We start from the raw sequence: 18201 nt of genomic DNA, 5'->3' as shown, positions 1-18201 counted from the left end.
AAATAAAACATATAACATTGACATTAAAAACATAAGAAAATTACAAAGTTACAAAAATCATCATGCCCTGTATCTGAAAATCATATCAAAAAGAACAATGAAATTTCTTGATACAATAATACATGGAAGAAGCAAGAGGCAATGTTTTGTTCTCAAGTTGGTACCTGAATGATATCAGCGTTACCCTTTGCAACTCCAGAAGCAACTGTTCCAATTCCAGCTTCTGCGACCAGCTTGACTGATACTTTTGCATTTGGATTAATCTGTTTGTTTATTACCTGGTGTAGATCAAAGATCAACTGAGCAAGATCCTCTATAGAGTAAATATCGTGGTGAGGAGGCAGAGCATAGATGGCAATGGCAGAGCATAGATGGCAATGAGCTCCAACGAGCTCCAATGAGCTCCAACAAGCTCTGGCACTCATGGGACAGACTATCTAATGGACACCGTATGTATGCACCTAAACAATGTAAACAAAACTGGAAAAGCTCATTCATAACCAAGCTGTGTTGAAAAATTATGTTATAAACTAAAACATGATGCTAAATCAATTTGGTCATTACAGTTACAGACATGGAAGACTTGCAATAGTATGGTGCATTAGAACAAAGAAAGATGACAAAAAAATTCAAAGGAAAGTGGTAGAGTAAAAATAAAATGAAATCAAAAGGCACTTACATTGTTATAGTAGCCCTGCCATGTGGAGACCGGAAAGCTCAAACAGGGGTATTTACAATCCAGTGGGATGAATTATAAGAAAGACTTGCATCACGAAACTAAGTGTGTGCGATGAGTCCCCCTTGCAAACAACCTGCATAATAAACCAGAGTCTTATTTGAAGAGGATACAAAAATTCCCAATGAATCAGAGTCATATCTCAAAAATCAATTTAAATTGAATGATACCTGTCACGAATCATACCTGTGAGACGTGAAAATTAAAAAAAAAAACGGAGTCACACCAACGATGACAAGAGAACCGATGGAACCCTAGAAGCAAGCAAGCAACATATATGAGAATCATCAATGACAGAGTGAGAGAGAGAGAGATAAAATTACCATGATAGAAACATGAAATTACCATAAGATGGAGATTGGTTAATCAAATTCTCCAGTAGCAGTGAAGGTAAAGCTTCGATTTGGTGGAGAAGACTCTCAACGGTTTCATATCCACAAACCTCGTCGATTGATCAGAAGCTCGGATTTGTTGTTCTGATTGCTTAATCAACGTAACCGACTAAGATTGTTTAATCAGAAGCTTCGATTGGAGATTGGTTAATCAACGGGAGCAAAAAAAAATGAGAATTTTGCAATTGAAACAAAAAATTCTCTCCGCTTCAAGAGAATCGCGAAAGAGAAGGAAGCAAAATATGTCACCCTACCCATAAAACAACAACAAATTACACGCCAACACGTGTTAAGACGGACGAAGCAAAATACGTCCCAATTATAGGAACGTTCCTTCGATATATTGGTAATTTCTATTTAAATTTGAGATTTAATTACTGAAGGACAGCCCATTTATACGCTGATGCACATGCCCTTAGTCACGGTTCTTTGTTTGTGTGGGACATTGAAGTCATGGTTCTTTGTTTTGATCACTTTAAGCCACTGGTTATCTTCGATATCAACATTCTCGTTTTGTTTTACTTTGGTTGAAATATTTCTTTTTTTAAGTGAGATTATTTATTCAGGTATGCGTCATAGAATGTTTTCTTAATAAGGACGATATGAAATGAAAGAAGAAACTACAATATCTACTCATATGTTGGTGTATGTGACTTATTCAATGTCCACTCCGTTGCATTCACGTGAACCCAAAAACAGGGCACATTGAAACGAGTTACTACCCAATGATATAAGTTGAAAATTCGATATACCAACTATAGATTAAAGATCATTGAAACCAAATAAACTGAAAATGAGGAGTAAAGAGTCTAAAGACAACACTATCAGTCTTGGCAAACTGTTTTTGGGCTACCATTCGTAAATTTGGCTCTACATTAACGTAAAAATCGACACACACACACACACACAAACAAACAAAAAAATCGATGGAACCTATTTATAAACCATTTTTGTGAAGAAAAATATACTCCATATTGGATTCAGAATCATACTCCAAAATATGTACCGGTTTAACTCAAACACGGAATACTAATAAGTTATGTCCGCTACGACTTTTCTTTGTCCGTCCGATATGAGCCTACGACTATTTCAAACCTTTAGAAAAAGTGTCATTTAGAAGAATGATATACATTACGTGGTCGTCATCTTTGTCCAAAGCCGACTACAATTACACATACAGGTTTACCAAAAAAAAAAAAAAGATAGTAGATGACACTAAAATTAAGCATGTGATAAACACATCCAACCCCCAAAATTACACCGCCTCCGTTCTCTCACCAACTTCCTCTTACAATATATTTGTTTTTTCCTTGATTGCAAACAAGTTAACGTGGTACTGATCTCCTCCTCTATTTTTTGTATCTCTGTATGTGTTTAATAACCGAGTCTATAAAAAAGCCCTCACTTTCAAGATTCTTGTCAGTTTTTTCTTTTTTTTGTCTTTGAGAAATAGATAAAAAGATAGTATTCTCACACTAATGGCCACCGCAACAGGCACCGCTACTGCTACTTTCAGACCATCCGTTTCAGCTTCTTCCGAATCAACCCATCATCTGAGATCGCCCTTCAAACTCCCTCTATTTACGCCTCTGCCATCGTCTCCCTCACGCTTCTCTTCTTCGTTCTCCGTCTCCTGCACCATCGCCAAGGACCCATCTATTCTCATGACGACGGAGTCCGCTGGATCTGATTCTCGCCTCTGGCAACGGCCCGATTCGTTCGGTCGGTTCGGTAAGTTCGGCGGGAAGTACGTCCCTGAAACTCTAATGCACGCCCTCTCTGAACTCGAAACCGCTTTCTATTCTCTCGCCACCGACCAAGATTTTCAGGTAAACTAGGCCGGTTCTGTTTTCATCTTGTTCGTCGATATTGAATCAATTCGAAATTTTGGAAGTCTTTTTTGGTTATTTGGGTTTGTTAGGCAATGTCTGATTTAATGTTTTGATACAACTGTAGAAAGAATTGGCAGAGATCTTGAAAGACTACGTTGGTCGGGAGAGTCCGCTTTACTTCGCTGAGAGGCTTACTGAGCATTACCGCAGAGAAAACGGTGAAGGGCCTCTCATATACCTTAAAAGAGAAGACTTGAACCACACCGGTGCTCACAAGATCAACAACGCTGTGGCTCAGGCTCTTCTCGCCAAGCGTCTAGGAAAGAAACGGATTATCGCTGAGACAGGGGCTGGTCAGCATGGTGTAGCCACAGCTACTGTGTGTGCACGTTTTGGTTTGCAGTGCATTATCTACATGGGTGCTCAAGATATGGAGAGACAAGCTCTTAATGTGTTCAGGATGCGTCTTCTCGGTGCTGAGGTGATGTGAATTCTAAAGTTGCAATGCTTTTGAAGTGTTGTTATCTAATTCTGGTGCTTTGTAGGTAAGGGGAGTCCACTCTGGAACAGCGACTTTGAAAGATGCAACATCCGAAGCTATAAGGGATTGGGTGACAAATGTGGAGACTACACATTACATATTGGGATCTGTTGCGGGTCCTCATCCTTATCCTATGATGGTCAGAGACTTTCATGCTGTGATTGGTAAAGAAACAAGGAAACAAGCGATGGAGAAATGGGGTGGGAAGCCTGATGTTCTGGTTGCTTGTGTTGGTGGGGGTTCAAATGCTATGGGACTCTTCCATGAATTTGTCGATGACACAGAGATTCGAATGATCGGTGTGGAAGCCGCTGGATTTGGATTGGACAGCGGCAAACACGCTGCCACATTGACAAAAGGAGATGTCGGTGTACTCCACGGAGCTATGAGTTACTTGCTGCAAGATGATGATGGCCAAATCATTGAACCACACTCCATCAGTGCCGGGTAAGAGATTCTTCTCTGTTCAAATCTTGTTTTAAGCCACGATTACCTCGTCACCTGTATCTAAAGAAGTTCATGTTATCAGATTGGACTACCCTGGAGTCGGACCTGAGCATAGTTTCCTTAAAGACATGGGACGGGCTGAATACTATAGCGTTACCGATGAAGAAGCCTTAGAAGGTACTTAACCGGCACATCATTTGTCTTACTTTATATGTTTCTTTCACATTTCATGAGAACTTGCATTCGTGTATTCTTAATCTGCCCATGTAGCGTTCAAGAGAGTGTCTCGGTTGGAGGGAATAATCCCAGCATTGGAGACATCGCACGCATTGGCCCATCTCGAGAAGCTTTGTTCGACGTTACCTGATGGAACCAGAGTGGTCTTAAACTTCAGTGGGAGAGGCGACAAGGATGTTCAGACTGCCATCAAGTATCTCGAAGTTTAAACAACAAAAGATTTCTTTCAGTTTCACACAGTGATATTTCTTTGATGTAGTTTGTTAGTTCTTGCTTCTTGTCGGGAATCCAGAAGTTTGGATCAAAAGGTTAAGAAGAGAACAATTTTTATCAATGTATACTATAAATAAGAATGTTCTATAGAACGTTTGATGTTATTAGAACTTCAGACTATTTTGTTCTTGAACTTAGCTGGTGTTCTAACATTCATATCTTAATTTAACCAAAAACAAAAACAACTTCGATCAAAACACTGAACAAGAATCTAGAGCATGAAGAAGAACTAATAATAATGGTAAACAAAGCAGAGACATATAACAACAGTTAGGTTGTAACACTTCTCCATTATATTTCAAACTCTCTATTTATTGGTTTAACATTCATTTGCACACTTTGAGACCAAATATCTGATAAAATGGGTTTGATTGTAACAAGTGAGAACTGAGAAGGTACTAACTTGTTTCTATAAAACTATTTGGGTCAAATGCGAAACAAGTCGAAGCAGAGGGGGCTAGTGTTGTAATTTATTAGGTTGGGGGAGGAGTTTCAAATCTGAACGCTGAAGATAATAAAAATCACAAGGGAGGTGTGTGCTTCGTTCTCGAAGCTTATAGAAGTAGCCAAGCAGCTATTGTTTGATTCCCAGTTGACTCCTTATCCGAAGAAGATGGTCTCCACTAGCAAGATCAAATCCGTTGATTTCTACAGGTTTGTTTCTGTTTCATCGTTTGTGTGTATTCGCTTCCCAGATTTCTCCAGCTTAGCTTCCTCCTGATTTGTAGACTTCGAATTTTCTCGATCTACGGCGGTGACATAATCTGAATTGATAGTTTATTGTGAATATTTCTTGGGGAGCATCTACATTTTGTGGATTTCGTTGCTGATTAGTGATAGGGTTAAGGTTTAGTCGTGGACACTCGATCCTGTAGCTGTAGGTTTTGTATATGCATTGTCAAATTTTTCATTTGATCTCTTACTGAAATTGGACTGTTAACAAGTGTTTATATTATCTGGGGTTTAAGATGTTTTCTTAGTCACTTCGATTTCGGTTTTGTCGCTAAGTTTAAAATTTTGGGGCAAATGTTTCAAAGTTCGGTAGAAACTGAGATTTGTGATTCTGGGAGATAATTGTATAAACTTCGTTTATATATTCCTTTGAATTTCTCTGTTTGCAGGAAAATCCCGAGGGATTTGACAGAGGCGACTCTGTCTGGTGCTGGATTGTCCATTGTAGCAGCACTCTCTATGCTATTTTTATTTGGAATGGTAAGTTTCAAGCTCACTGGACTTGCTGACTATGACATTCTAGAGACTAATGTCACTGCTGTTTAATGGTTTCATTTCATTGCCAGTTTCGTTAACCGCTCAGTTTGTATCAGTAGGACATATGAATGATGTTTTGACTTTGAAAATTCATATTACAGGAACTGAATAATTATTTGGCTGTCAGCACTTCCACCTCGGTTATTGTTGACAGGAGCTCGGATGGAGACTTTTTGCGCTTAGATTTTAACATAAGGTACATTATACTCGGTTTTGTTTATCAACACCAATTTCTTATGGTATCAATGTTTTAACAGGTTAAAGAGTGTAGAAGTGTTACCCTACTGTATGCTAGAACGTTATTTTATTTTGCGGACCCGTTCTTTGTTGAGTGCATAGCATACTTTATCTCTTCAGAAATGCCATATGTGTGGCCCAGTCAAAGTAATGAAAAATTCAGCATCTATCTGATTGCTAACCAGATACAGATTCTATTTTTTGGCAGCTTTCCGTCACTTTCATGTGAATTTGCATCTCTGGATGTCAGCGACGTATTAGGAACTGTAAGTTTGGTTTCATCATAATTCTCAATCTCTGTCTTTTTCATTTGCTCTTGAGAAATCTTTGTTTCTAAAAGTATTTAATTATCTGCTATGTGCGTCCAAAAAGATTGGACCTTACAATATATTCTTGAAGGAATCCGAAATTGTCAAATTTTGAAAATAGTGTTATTGTTTTTGAACATTTATCCATTTGGTCGCTTGAAGTTTTTGGTTGTTCCCTCTCCTGATTTTGCTAACTTTGGTTTTCAGAACAGGCTAAATGTAACAAAGACAATTCGGAAGTTTTCTATTGATTCAAATATGAGGCCCACTGGTTCTGAGTTTCACGCTGGGGAAGTTTTATCGCTCATTAATCATGGAGATGAAACTGGTGAAGAAGTAGCTGAAGATTCGGTATCACTTACTGGGCGCAACTTTGACACAGTTACACATCAGTAAGGATTTTAAGACTGTATTGTGCATTTCATACATACATACAAAAATACTACGAATCTATTCCTAGTACGTACTTCTTTATTGTTCTGGTGACAGCATACATTTTGCAGATTTCCAATCTTGGTTGTTAATTTCTTTGCTCCCTGGTGCTATTGGTGTAATCTCCTGGTAATTCCCTTATCTGCTGTCTACGTCTCCTATATTCTAGATGTCACAGCATAGTTTTCAGCCAGAACCATATTTTGCTGCCTTTTGGCAAGGGTTATATTAGTGTTCCTACTAGAAGAAATTTTACATGTATGGTGCCTAAGACGCGCTAACAGTGCAATTTACGGTAACCTAGTCAATCTTTCCTGAGAATTCTCTTTGGCTGAACTCTGAAGTCGTAATAATTTCCTCATGGAAAGACTGGACTTGTATAAGGATCAACTTGATGTTGAATATCTAACTTATATAGTAGATTATAGTATCTGGTGGCACTTTATCTACTGTAAATAGGTATTTTTGCTGATCNCATACAAAAATACTACGAATCTATTCCTAGTACGTACTTCTTTATTGTTCTGGTGACAGCATACATTTTGCAGATTTCCAATCTTGGTTGTTAATTTCTTTGCTCCCTGGTGCTATTGGTGTAATCTCCTGGTAATTCCCTTATCTGCTGTCTACGTCTCCTATATTCTAGATGTCACAGCATAGTTTTCAGCCAGAACCATATTTTGCTGCCTTTTGGCAAGGGTTATATTAGTGTTCCTACTAGAAGAAATTTTACATGTATGGTGCCTAAGACGCGCTAACAGTGCAATTTACGGTAACCTAGTCAATCTTTCCTGAGAATTCTCTTTGGCTGAACTCTGAAGTCGTAATAATTTCCTCATGGAAAGACTGGACTTGTATAAGGATCAACTTGATGTTGAATATCTAACTTATATAGTAGATTATAGTATCTGGTGGCACTTTATCTACTGTAAATAGGTATTTTTGCTGATCTTTATGCGAAGCCTATAACTTGTCTCCAATTTCAGAAACCATCATGGGAGAAAGCAGCAAAACAAATAAAAGAGAGGTATGCCATTATACTCTCTTTCCATAAAGAGTCTGTAAAAGTATTTTTCCTCGTAACTTTCTTGTTTTTGGTAGATATGATCCAGAAATGGACGGACGTGTTCTCGTGGCAAAAGTTGACTGCACCCAAGAAGCTGATCTCTGTCGGAGGTATATCCTTTCATATTTTATCTGGCTTTCCATCTTAAGCTATGAAAATTTAACTATACAGTGCAAAAAGTACTATCCATAGCTTCTTCAGTATGCATAATATTACCAAGAATAGCTATTAGACTCCTTTCCACCGAATACATCATTTGAATATGTGCAAAAAAGGTGTTTAGGAGGGTGGGCTAGTATTAGCCAGTAATGCATTGGTGACAATGTGGAATATCTGAGATGTCTCTAACTCATTTCTCTTTAACTAAGGCCTAAGATGCATTTTCAGTTACTTCATTTTTTGTATTGGCTTCGTATAGATACTTTTTGTTTAAGTTAAAATATTACATGCACCTCTTCAACAGAAAGTTATGGTCAGAACCAAAGAAAGGCATACCATACATAGGTTCGGGGATTTCCTTAGGATTTAATTAGCTATAGCATAATGTATTCTCTGGAAACTTATACCAGCTTTAAGGTATGCTCATAATTTTCTCTGCAAATAATATCCAGGAATCACATACAAGGGTATCCATCTATTCGCATTTTCCGCAAAGGCAGTGATTTGAAGTAAGAGAACTGGACTTCGAGTTCACTTGTTCATATAATGCATGACCATCATTTGCTCGATTCTCCTAAATTAATTTTCTCCATTTTTCTTTCATCTTCTTAATAGGGATGATGCACACCACGATCATGAATCCTACTATGGAGATCGTGATACGGAAAGCTTAGTGAAGGTAGTTTCTTTTCCATGTCCCTTAGAAAAGTAAGCCAAGAGTCGCTGTTCGCGCTTCATTTGTAGCTTGTTTCTGAATATATTACATTTTCCTATAGATGATGGTGAGTCTGGTTGAACCAATCCATCTAGAGCCCCATCATCTAGCACTGGAGGACAAATCAGACAATTCATCGAGAACTCTAAAAAAAGCACCTTCTACTGGAGGATGTAGAATTGAAGGATACATGCGTGTAAAGAAAGTAAGCATTTAATTGGGAGAATACTATTTCTTTGTCTGTCTGCCTTTTAGATCACTTGAACACTTTAACAGTTACTACCCTATGGTTTTTGCAGGTTCCGGGCAACTTGATGGTTTCAGCTCGTTCGGGATCTCATTCCTTTGATACTTCTCAGATGAATATGTCCCATGTTGTTAACCATCTATCATTTGGGCGGAGAATTTTGCCTCAGAAATTTTCTGAGCTAAAGCGCTTATCACCTTATCTAGGCCGAAACCATGACCGTTTGGACGGACGTCCCTTCATAAACCAACGTGATCTCGGCCCTAATGTTACTGTAAGTTTGTAAAAACTCAATAACTACTATTTAAATCGTCTAATCATGCTTTAAGGTGTTGTTCTCCATGGACAGATCGAGCATTATCTTCAAATAGTAAAGACAGAGGTAGTGAAAAGCAATGGACAGGTTATGATTGAAGAGTATGAGTACACAGCACATAGCAGTGTTGCTCAAAGTTACTATTTACCAGTCGCCAAGTTTCACTTCGAGCTCTCACCGATGCAGGTAGGCATCATTATCCCCTTTTGCTGCCTTATATGTGTTACACAGTTTCGGATTGGTACGGTGGGTCGAAGTTACACTCTGCTCATCTTTTTCTTTGTTTGTTTGCAGGTTCTTATAACAGAAAATTCCAAGTCCTTCTCCCATTTTATCACCAACGTATGCGCTATAATCGGTGGTGTCTTCACGGTTAGTAATAAAGAAGTTAGAAACCTATTCTTCATGTTACAGTTCATTAATGTATTATCATATGACTGTGTTTTTGCTTTTGTTTAGGTGGCCGGAATCTTGGATTCTATTCTTCACCACACCATGACTTTGATGAAAAAGATTGAACTTGGTAAAAACTTTTGAAGCCCTCAGGGTTTTATTCCGTTTTCCTCTCTGTAACGAATCAGAAATTTTTGTTATATTTACACAGCCAAACGCCACCGAATAATCCAGTTATATATTCGAAAACTGTTAAAATATTGAGTATTATCTATATATCTCTCCGACTCTCTCAAGTCTTGGTGCATTTTTAACGTGTCGTTTACCAAATGTGTAATTGACTGGCGTAGCTCATCATCTTATTGACTTATTCTACTACAGTAGCTGTAGCAGATTCTCGTAAATTTCTCGTGCCTTTTTCTCAACAAGGTTTCATCACCGAAACAAGAGATAGTTTAACCGATGGTAATGGTTGAGTAAATAGTGAATTTGAAATTACACTACACTGATCTCCAAAACCAGAAAAAAATGCCCAATCTCCAAAAGCCAAAACCATTGAAAGCTTCGATAACAGTAGTTCAAGTATATTCTCGGGCATTGCAAACTCTGGCATCAAAACACCCGAGTGAATTACTACCAAATAACAGAAAAAGTAACGAAACAAAAGGCATAATATGAAAAACTGGTCACTTTAAAGATCAAATAACAAGAACATAAGTTTCTCCAAAAAAAGGTTTCATTCAAACTTGAGTAACATCGGACAATTGAGTACATAATGATGTTGAGAATTGCAAAAACACTAATTTCCGAATCCAAACACAAAAACAGATTTGTAGACATAATAGTATTTGATCAGGCAGCGACCTCCTTCTTGAGTTTGGCAAGCTCTTGCCTGACAACACCAGCTTTCTGCAAACAACCAACAACACACATTAACATTTCAGTTTTAAGCATAAACGCACACAATCATAAAACCTTCAAAGTTAAAGAAACTGACCTTGATCTTGGCCAACATGATCTTGAACCTATCGAAATCGTTGAGGTTAGCCCTACGTTTCTGCACGATAAGCTTCCTACCCCATGAGCTGTTCTCCCATTTGTTCTTCACATCTGCAAGATCTTACTGATTAGATGGGAACACTTAAAAAACCCAACATAACATTACATTTGCACAGCACTCACCAGCCTTTTCCATTGCCTCGATCAAAGCCTTCTTCTTTGGCACACGGTTGATGTCAATCACAATATCGGTAAGAGATAACCTCTTAAAGTTCATCTGAATCCTCTCCATATCAGGGGCATCCACTAAAGCCTGAATAACAATAACACAATCTGGACTCCATAAGTATACATCTACACGAACTAAGCCTAGGTGAAACTAGAATTCACAGGCCATCCTCAAACTAGGTAAACTTACAAAATCAACGCAATCATAAATGTTAAACCAATGAAACTGTAAACCACCAAAGTTGCAGCTGGTGTCAATCTAAATCTATTATTCCTTAAAATCCAACAATTAACAGAGACCGACGAAGAAACTTTACTGATTCTAGCATTGAAACACATCGAGATAGAGTCATAAAAGTAATGGAACTAAGGCTTACTCTGTTCTGATCAACAACGTCGACGATAACGACGAGCTTTCCATGATCTTCTCCATAGTTAACAAGAGCCACTCTCCCGATCTCAACGTACCTCTTGAAAACCTGAAACAATGAACCATCAAAACGTTACAACTCATAATCCTGGTCGATGTCAAAAGCACAAACGCCGCTTGGAATATAAGCTCAAGAAGAAATGTATATCTCACCATTTTCGCCGCCGGTAGATTAGAATGACGAAGCTGCTCAGAGTGAGAAAGTGTATAGCTGAGAGGAAATTAGGGTTTTGCTGAAGAGACTATTATATACTACCATTTATTTTAGCGCTTTGTATCTTATGGCCCAACGTTGTAAGAACCTTACCTTGAAGGCCCATATAAGAAAAAGCCCATAAAATTGGGTCACCAAAACGAAAAAACTCCAACACGGTGTCGTTCGAACAAAAGTCGTATTGTGTAAATCAATTAGTCGTCGACATGAAGATGTGATTCGTTGTTGACAACTAAACGGGGAAAAAAATCTAGTATAAACGACTCATGGTCGGTTAGCTAATTGTTGGAAAGTGGCAATCCAAGTTACTGAAGTCAAGTGTGCGCCTTAAAAAGGATAAATACAAGATGGATCGGGATAACTCCGTTATTTGTGGCGAACAACAACTAATATTGCTAATAATGAGACCAGCTCAGCTCGTCGTCGTCTTGTCATCAACAAATGTAGAAGAAAGAAAGAAACTTACCGTAATACGAACCAAAGCATTATTACCAAGGGAAGTTCGTTTTCTGTCTTTTGGACTTGTCAATCTACTAACCTTTCAAGGCTGGTGTTGGGGGCACCCCTTAAACTCTCAAATCTTTATAAAAATTTCGTCAATTTGATCGTTTTTGATCTGGTTGATCGAACTTTTTTTTGAGGTTTAAGGGGATCCCGATCCTGTGCTTTTTCTTCTTTCCTTTCAAAATCTCTCTCAGGATTATTACTTTTGATAATTTTGCCCGGGAAAAAAAAAGTCGAGAGAGATGTGGGGAGGCGTAGGTGAGCCAGCAGATTCTTACTACCAGGTTCGTCCTGAGTGCACCGATGTCCCCAAGACCAGATTCAAAATCAAGGTTTACCTCTTTCTTCATTCTTTCTCCTCCCGATTTTTGCTTATTTTAAAGATTCTCAATTCATTAGGTCGTGTCTCTCTATTTGGTAATTACGAATGCTGCAATATGTGATTTCCGATTCGATTATTCTTTGCTTAATTTATATCTGTGTATTCCCAATTGCATTTTGTCAAATTCTATCGATTCTTGGTGTTCTAAGATCGATTCCATCACCGGCTTAGATGTTTGATCTCTCCTCGAATTCCAAGTTCTTAGCCATTGTTTGTTATGTCCTTATATAGCTGTTGCAATGCCATTGTAAGAAAATATCAAACGAGGTTAGAAAAAGAAAAAAAAAAGTAGATCTGACAGAGCTCCTAAGATCAAATAGGTCATATTAGCTGTACATAGAACAAAATATGGGAAGATCCATAAGACAGTGTGTTTCTTATCAGTTATGCGCTTTAATTGGCACTATGTTGGAACTCAGATTCAATAAGTATCTCTAGATGAACCTTATCATTGACAGAACTGAAAAGCCTAAAAGTCAATTTATGTTTTTTTGTGCAGCCTGGTAAAACTCTAAGTGTAAGAAAATGGCAGGCTGCGTTTGTTCAAGAAGGCTCTCTCGATATTGGCAAGACTCTTAGACGAATCAGAAGAGGGGTATGTTGTTTGTTCTAGAAAAGTCTACTCTTTGCCAAGACTGATTTCTCGTTTTATTCCTTCTGAATCTGTGTAGTTCTTGTTACCTTACTTAATTCCTATACAATTCATCTGCAGGGAATCCATCCATCAATTAGAGGTGAAGTATGGGAATTCCTACTTGGCTGTTATAATCCAATGAGCACATTCGAAGAAAGAGAGCAAACCCGACAACGCAGAAGGTATATTCTTGTCCTTATTTCGTCTATCTATATTATCACATTTTGGCATACTTACATGGTTATTCATATTCATTGATCATAAAACAATTATTCTTGTTTTGTGAATCAACATGCAACTTCTCTTCCTTCAGAATGCAGTATGCTTCTTGGAAGGAGGAGTGTAAGCAAATGTTCCCTGTCATTGGAAGTGGAAGATTTATTACTGCTCCTGTAATTACTGAAAATGGTCAACCCAACTATGATCCTCTTGTTCTTCAGGAAATAAATCTAGGTGAAGTATCTTTTTGCCTTTCTATTATGGAATAACTCTATATAAACTTGTCATAGGCATTTGAAGTATTCATGTTGTTCTCACAGGTACAAACTCAAATGGTTCAGATTTCTTTAAAGAGCTCACCAGTCGTGGACCTCTTGATAAGAAAATTATTCAATGGCTACTAACACTTCACCAGATAGGTTAGTGACTGATCATCCTGGCTTCCTCTATCACCGGCTTGAATATCTGCTGGTTCCCTCTGTTGCTTAATTTATTCCTTTATACTTTTCAGGTCTTGATGTGAACCGTACAGACAGGACCTTGGTGTTTTATGAGAAAAAGGAGAATTTGTCAAAGCTCTGGGATATTCTGTCTGTTTACGCCTGGATAGACAATGACGTTGGGTATTGTCAAGGTAAAACCAAATGTATATATATAACATTGTATCATTTGTTTGAAAAACCAGTATTACTTGAGAAACTCTGATATATGTAATGTTGCTCTGATCAGGAATGAGTGATCTTTGTTCCCCTATGATTATTCTTCTTGAGGACGAAGCTGATGCCTTTTGGTGTTTTGAGAGGCTTATGCGTCGATTGGTACTTTACCTTACACATATATTCAATGTATTTCTGGTTTTGGTATCAAACTGTTTACATCATATTCTTTGCAATCAGATTGTATTAAACATTGTTTCTTTTTTTCGAATTGAAAAGCGAGGAAATTTCCGTAGCACTGGGAGATCTGTTGGAGTTGAAGCTCAACTTACTCATTTGTCTTCAATTACTCAGGTTGTTGACCCCAAACTTCACCAACATCTAGGTACTACTACTACTACTATTTATTTGTGTATATGCATATATTCAGCGATTAATCAAGAGCTATGGGTCTTAAAATGCAGATAAACTGGGTGGAGGTGACTATCTCTTTGCTATTCGGATGCTAATGGTTCAATTCCGAAGAGAATTCTCATTTTGCGACTCTTTGTTCCTTTGGGAGGTAATGATTCCTGACTCTCACTCTATCTTATATGGATAATGTCTCCTTCTTCCTTGGATTGATCTCAATGTTAAACCGTATTTCCCATAGATGATGTGGGCTCTCGAGTACGACCCCGATCTTTTTGATGTTTATGAAGCGCATCAATGCGGGAGTGAGAAAACCGAAGGGTTCAAGGGTAAAACGAAGTCAATTAAGCAATGTGGAAAGTATGAGAGACAAAACATGAGGAATGGAGGGAAAACTGCAGAAGGTCCTTTGCCTATATCTGTATTCCTAGTGGCCAGTGTCTTGAAAGACAAGAGTTATAAGCTAATGACAGAAGCTCGTGGACTCGACGATGTTGTTAAGGTTTAATCATACATCTTCTTTTTAACTTTACATTTTGGTGAATTATTCCCTCATCCTATTTCCTTAATGTCTCTGTAGATACTTAACGACATGACTGGGAACTTGGATGCCAAAAAAACATGCTCAGGAGCCATAAAAATTCACAAGAAATATCTAAGAAAGGTTATTTCTAACGTTTCTTTCATTATGTCTGCGATTGTGTATCTCTCAGACAAGTAGGAAAGCTAGCCTGAAAGTCTGTCTTCTGTTGTGCTCTCTCTTATTGCAGGCTAAGAAATAGCATTGGGGAACATTCATGATTCTGCTGGTATAGACCTGCAGAATCATGTGAAGCTTTTCGTTTATTTGATTTGTTATTTACGCAGTTCGATACAAAAGGATAAGGCGGGAAATCGACTGTCAGATTTTGGCGATCTTCTTTGTATGTAAGCTGGAAGAATCTTGGAGCTTTGAGTTACCCTTAACACACACACACACACTCACACATACAACAACAAAAAAGAAACATAATTTGGATGCTGTTCATAAAAGTAAATGTTGCATCCCTCAAATGTATACAAATTTCTTTCTTTTTTTTTGTATTTTTACCAAAAGGGGAAAGAAAACGAAAGAGACTGTTCCTATGTATACAATGCTCATTTCTTGTTATATGCAACGACGAAATACCTGACGTTCGGTGCGAGTGTTGCAGGTTGTTGTATTTTATGACCCAAAACAAGAAGCAGAGGTATTTGATGACCAAATGACTTGTGATTTGTATGCTATTTCTTTTGTCAAATCATATATTCTAGACAAAAGCAGATTTTGTAATAAAGGCCAAGAGTTTTTAATAAGCGAGGCCATCTACATTAGTTCCTTTGGATCAACCAAAACTGTGAATAGAGATACATATATTAACATTCTCTTCAAGTTCCTTGATCATGGCATGACTAAACAGAGAAAAATCAACTTACATAGTTAAAAACTAAAGCAATCTACACACAGCTTAAAAACCGATCACTGATGGCAAGAAATGTTGTGATCACGAGAAGAATCGACGGCAAGAATCGGATACAGGATAATCTCTTCGCGGAACCCTTTTTAGGGAAATACTTAGGAAGCTCACATTCTTCACCATTGAAGAAAACTTTCTTAGGGAATCCATCTCCTCCAGGGATATTCAAATTCCTCAAATTCTTCTTTTTAAACGAGATAACCGACTGCATTTTCCCGGGAACCTGAGGGTCTCTAGCAGGATTGGTCCCGTTCGTTAGACCAATCAAGTAGTTCATACCAGGAAGTCCTTGAAAGAAAATGGTCTGGTTCTTAGGTGGAACTCTTGTCCCATTAAAGGAGTAAACATTCTCATACCCTAAACCAGCTTTGCCTAAATCCACAGCACCAAACCAATCCTCCACTGCGTTCTTCCCCCAGTTAAACACTGTTATTCGAGCTGACCATCCATTACCGTAGTCCGAGTTAAGATGCCAGTTTAAGCTGATTCCACAGTTGTCAGGACAAGGAAGCTTCTTTGGAACAGCCATGTGTTTCTGCTTTGCCCATACTTTTGCCTTTAGTGTCCTGTTATCAAAAGGTACCAAGAGCGTGTCCGGAGGTAAGAGAAGCGGTCGGGCATTGGCGTTGCAAGTGTCGGTATCGATATCTTTGCAGCCACAAGCGCAGGTGTTACAAGGAATAGCTGAGTCGTTGTAGAAGGCTGAGAAAGAGACACAGCAACGTGCAGCTTTTGGTTTAGGCTTTGTTATGTTGCATACGACTTGCCAGCTGGCGATAGCGTAGGTGGTTGCTTGGAGACCGCTAGCGTCAGGGAACGGGGTCGCGTCCACCCGTATAGGTGGTCCACATTTGTACTGCGGATTCACTATACCATCAATCTTCCAGTTTCGAGGAGGAAAGAATGCGGTTCTGTTCTGGTCAGGTGGCACTTTGTACACCTAAACCAAACATCAAAACCGGTTTATATATCATCTTAACGCCTAAAACTTAGTCACTAAACACTATAAATGGTTCGTTTCAGGGCAAACCTGTAATTGGAAAATGGCTTTGGATTTAGAAGGATCCATGTGAACGGGCAAAAGAGTGCCGTTCTTGCAACAGAATGGTAACATCCCGATGTCCTTATCTTCTTTACGGTCAGCTGGTAAATCTTTGAGAATTGGTTTCTTCTGGCAATTAGCAACCTGAGAGAAATCAAGATCCCCGTAAAACTGTCCTGCCTTGCTGCTTAAGCATTCGCCCGGACTCTTCTCAGCCGCATGGGCTCCACGCAATGAGTAGATGAATTCGCCTCGCATCCACTCCCATGTTAAGTTCCAATGGTCTAACCGTCCCAGCGGACTCTTGTTTTCAATAGTCACCTGTCCAAAAACCAAATCAACTTCGGTTCTTTTATGTATATATATAATAGTCTTTATATCGATACAAGTGATGGATCCGGCTACTCACCTGCGCCATGTAGTTGCTCTTATAGGCTTGAAGAACGTCATAGACTATGTTCAGGTCACCGCGTTGTCTAGGCGTGAACTTGGTTTTCACCTTTTCTTTAGATTTAAACTTTGGATTCCTCTTGCAGCAAACTTGCATTGTACCACCTGTTGATGTAAACATACCGAAAGAATCGAAAACAGGTCACTACACAAAAATGTTTCTTACAGAACACGAAACCTAAGGAACATGAATTAGGTCACGTTGGTTCGTTACCTTTAGAAGTAGCAGCAGGGCATTGCCATCCATCGTTTACGAGCTTGATCGTTTTAGGCATTGGCGTAACCGTACCTCTACCGCCAAAAACGGTTCCGGTTATCTCGATATCGGTGGAGATCTGAGTGTGATCACCAGCTGTGAGAATCGAGGTCTTGAGATCCGTATTCGGAGACCCGATAAATATCGTCCCATTGCTTGCATCGACAGGGAATTCACCATCCGATGAGACAGCTCCGGTCGCTGAAACGATGATCTCTCTGTGGTGATACCCTACGAACATTTGCCAACCTTTGACCTCTTCGATACCGGTGTTGACGATCATGGCCGTTGATTTAAACGACCAGGCTTGAGCCGTGACGTTTGCTGTGCGAGGATATAACTTTTCGCGGTTGCCGGTAGTGTAAGACATGTAAACTCCGTTGCAACGGAGAAGGCCTGGCGGTGGCTTAAAATCTTTCTTTGGCTCATCGTAGTCTTGAGCCAATGATAACGTTGGAAACTGAAGATTGATTAGAGGTATTAGAAGGAGAAGGAGGTTTAGATGGATGTAACAATGTATCTTCTTCATATCTACCGTGTTTCCCAAGTTTTTTCTTAGGACGGCAAGAAAGAGAAAACAGAGAAGAAGAAAGGAGAAAGAAGAGACATGTTCAAAAAAGCTTAAGCGAATAAGGGAAAGCAGAGCATAACGGTTTCTCTTCCTCTAATTTTTCCCTCTT

At 38.8% G+C, this 18201-nt stretch overlaps 5 protein-coding genes and 1 long non-coding RNA gene across 7 annotated transcripts; 3 read left to right on the top strand and 3 right to left on the bottom strand.

Moving 5' to 3' along the window:
* Window positions 22–1439, bottom strand: LOC104730681. Of its 2 annotated transcripts, none has more exons than XR_758507.2 (4): window positions 1082–1439; window positions 923–990; window positions 680–812; window positions 22–480 (listed from the first exon to the last, which is right to left on the bottom strand). It is a non-coding gene; the product is annotated as an uncharacterized LOC104730681 (long non-coding RNA). The 2 variants fall into 2 exon arrangements; XR_758506.2 differs by having other exon boundaries at window positions 22–461; window positions 1082–1437.
* On the top strand, window positions 2386–4573 carry LOC104730680 (tryptophan synthase beta chain 2, chloroplastic). The gene is made up of 5 exons (XM_010449877.2): window positions 2386–2957; window positions 3085–3441; window positions 3506–3948; window positions 4031–4125; window positions 4219–4573. Exons 1-5 carry the CDS (start codon window positions 2607–2609, stop codon window positions 4392–4394), a joined length of 1422 nt encoding a protein of 473 aa, XP_010448179.1. The 5' UTR covers window positions 2386–2606; the 3' UTR covers window positions 4395–4573.
* On the top strand, window positions 4959–9876 carry LOC104730679 (protein disulfide-isomerase 5-4-like). The gene is made up of 15 exons (XM_010449876.2): window positions 4959–5112; window positions 5580–5670; window positions 5829–5923; window positions 6173–6230; window positions 6480–6664; window positions 6776–6833; window positions 7691–7731; window positions 7806–7880; window positions 8382–8438; window positions 8545–8608; window positions 8706–8849; window positions 8944–9165; window positions 9241–9393; window positions 9502–9579; window positions 9667–9876. The coding sequence occupies exons 1-15, from the start codon at window positions 5072–5074 to the stop codon at window positions 9742–9744; spliced, it is 1440 nt and encodes a 479-aa protein (XP_010448178.1). The 5' UTR covers window positions 4959–5071; the 3' UTR covers window positions 9745–9876.
* LOC104730678 (60S ribosomal protein L14-2-like) lies at window positions 10271–11519 on the bottom strand. The gene is made up of 5 exons (XM_010449875.2): window positions 11411–11519; window positions 11205–11306; window positions 10783–10912; window positions 10598–10710; window positions 10271–10509 (listed from the first exon to the last, which is right to left on the bottom strand). Exons 1-5 carry the CDS (start codon window positions 11411–11413, stop codon window positions 10453–10455), a joined length of 405 nt encoding a protein of 134 aa, XP_010448177.1. The 5' UTR covers window positions 11414–11519; the 3' UTR covers window positions 10271–10452.
* On the top strand, window positions 11762–15451 carry LOC104730677 (TBC1 domain family member 15). The gene is made up of 12 exons (XM_010449874.2): window positions 11762–12307; window positions 12857–12952; window positions 13070–13173; window positions 13305–13444; window positions 13531–13629; window positions 13722–13844; window positions 13940–14028; window positions 14146–14251; window positions 14331–14428; window positions 14519–14779; window positions 14858–14941; window positions 15048–15451. The coding sequence occupies exons 1-12, from the start codon at window positions 12218–12220 to the stop codon at window positions 15057–15059; spliced, it is 1302 nt and encodes a 433-aa protein (XP_010448176.1). The 5' UTR covers window positions 11762–12217; the 3' UTR covers window positions 15060–15451.
* Window positions 15603–18135, bottom strand: LOC104730676 (COBRA-like protein 11). Its single transcript, XM_010449873.2, has 4 exons — window positions 17480–18135; window positions 17225–17370; window positions 16804–17136; window positions 15603–16713 (listed from the first exon to the last, which is right to left on the bottom strand). The coding sequence occupies exons 1-4, from the start codon at window positions 18048–18050 to the stop codon at window positions 15754–15756; spliced, it is 2010 nt and encodes a 669-aa protein (XP_010448175.1). The 5' UTR covers window positions 18051–18135; the 3' UTR covers window positions 15603–15753.

This window comes from Camelina sativa, chromosome 12 (assembly GCF_000633955.1).
Source record: "Camelina sativa cultivar DH55 chromosome 12, Cs, whole genome shotgun sequence".
NCBI classification, from domain to species: Eukaryota; Viridiplantae; Streptophyta; class Magnoliopsida; order Brassicales; family Brassicaceae; genus Camelina; species Camelina sativa.
Note: the sequence above shows the minus strand (reverse complement) of the source record. Positions and strands in the feature narration are given on the sequence as shown.

What these genes read in the sequence shown, in the direction of transcription:
- LOC104730680 (XM_010449877.2), top strand. Translation starts at nt 2,607, where the DNA reads ATGGCCACCGCAACAGGCACCGCTACTGCTACTTTCAGACCATCCGTT. An exon ending in CCACCGACCAAGATTTTCAG is followed by an intron (nt 2,958 to 3,084) that starts GTAAACTAGGCC and finishes ATACAACTGTAG; the next exon opens with AAAGAATTGGCAGAGATCTT. An exon ending in TGCGTCTTCTCGGTGCTGAG is followed by an intron (nt 3,442 to 3,505) that starts GTGATGTGAATT and finishes GGTGCTTTGTAG; the next exon opens with GTAAGGGGAGTCCACTCTGG.
- LOC104730678 (XM_010449875.2), bottom strand. An exon ending in ACGTTGTTGATCAGAACAGA is followed by an intron (nt 10,913 to 11,204) that starts GTAAGCCTTAGT and finishes ATTGTTATTCAG; the next exon opens with GCTTTAGTGGATGCCCCTGA. An exon ending in TCATGTTGGCCAAGATCAAG is followed by an intron (nt 10,510 to 10,597) that starts GTCAGTTTCTTT and finishes GGTTGTTTGCAG; the next exon opens with AAAGCTGGTGTTGTCAGGCA.
- LOC104730679 (XM_010449876.2), top strand. Translation starts at nt 5,072, where the DNA reads ATGGTCTCCACTAGCAAGATCAAATCCGTTGATTTCTACAG. An exon ending in TTTGACACAGTTACACATCA is followed by an intron (nt 6,665 to 6,775) that starts GTAAGGATTTTA and finishes TACATTTTGCAG; the next exon opens with ATTTCCAATCTTGGTTGTTA. An exon ending in GAAGCTGATCTCTGTCGGAG is followed by an intron (nt 7,881 to 8,381) that starts GTATATCCTTTC and finishes AATAATATCCAG; the next exon opens with GAATCACATACAAGGGTATC.
- LOC104730677 (XM_010449874.2), top strand. Translation starts at nt 12,218, where the DNA reads ATGTGGGGAGGCGTAGGTGAGCCAGCAGATTCTTACTACCAGGTTCGT. An exon ending in CAAACTTCACCAACATCTAG is followed by an intron (nt 14,252 to 14,330) that starts GTACTACTACTA and finishes CTTAAAATGCAG; the next exon opens with ATAAACTGGGTGGAGGTGAC. An exon ending in ACTCTTTGTTCCTTTGGGAG is followed by an intron (nt 14,429 to 14,518) that starts GTAATGATTCCT and finishes TATTTCCCATAG; the next exon opens with ATGATGTGGGCTCTCGAGTA.
- LOC104730676 (XM_010449873.2), bottom strand. Translation starts at nt 18,050, where the DNA reads ATGAAGAAGATACATTGTTACATCCATCTAAACCTCCTTCTCCTTCTA. An exon ending in AGAGCAACTACATGGCGCAG is followed by an intron (nt 17,137 to 17,224) that starts GTGAGTAGCCGG and finishes GTTTTTGGACAG; the next exon opens with GTGACTATTGAAAACAAGAG. An exon ending in AAGCCATTTTCCAATTACAG is followed by an intron (nt 16,714 to 16,803) that starts GTTTGCCCTGAA and finishes TGTTTGGTTTAG; the next exon opens with GTGTACAAAGTGCCACCTGA.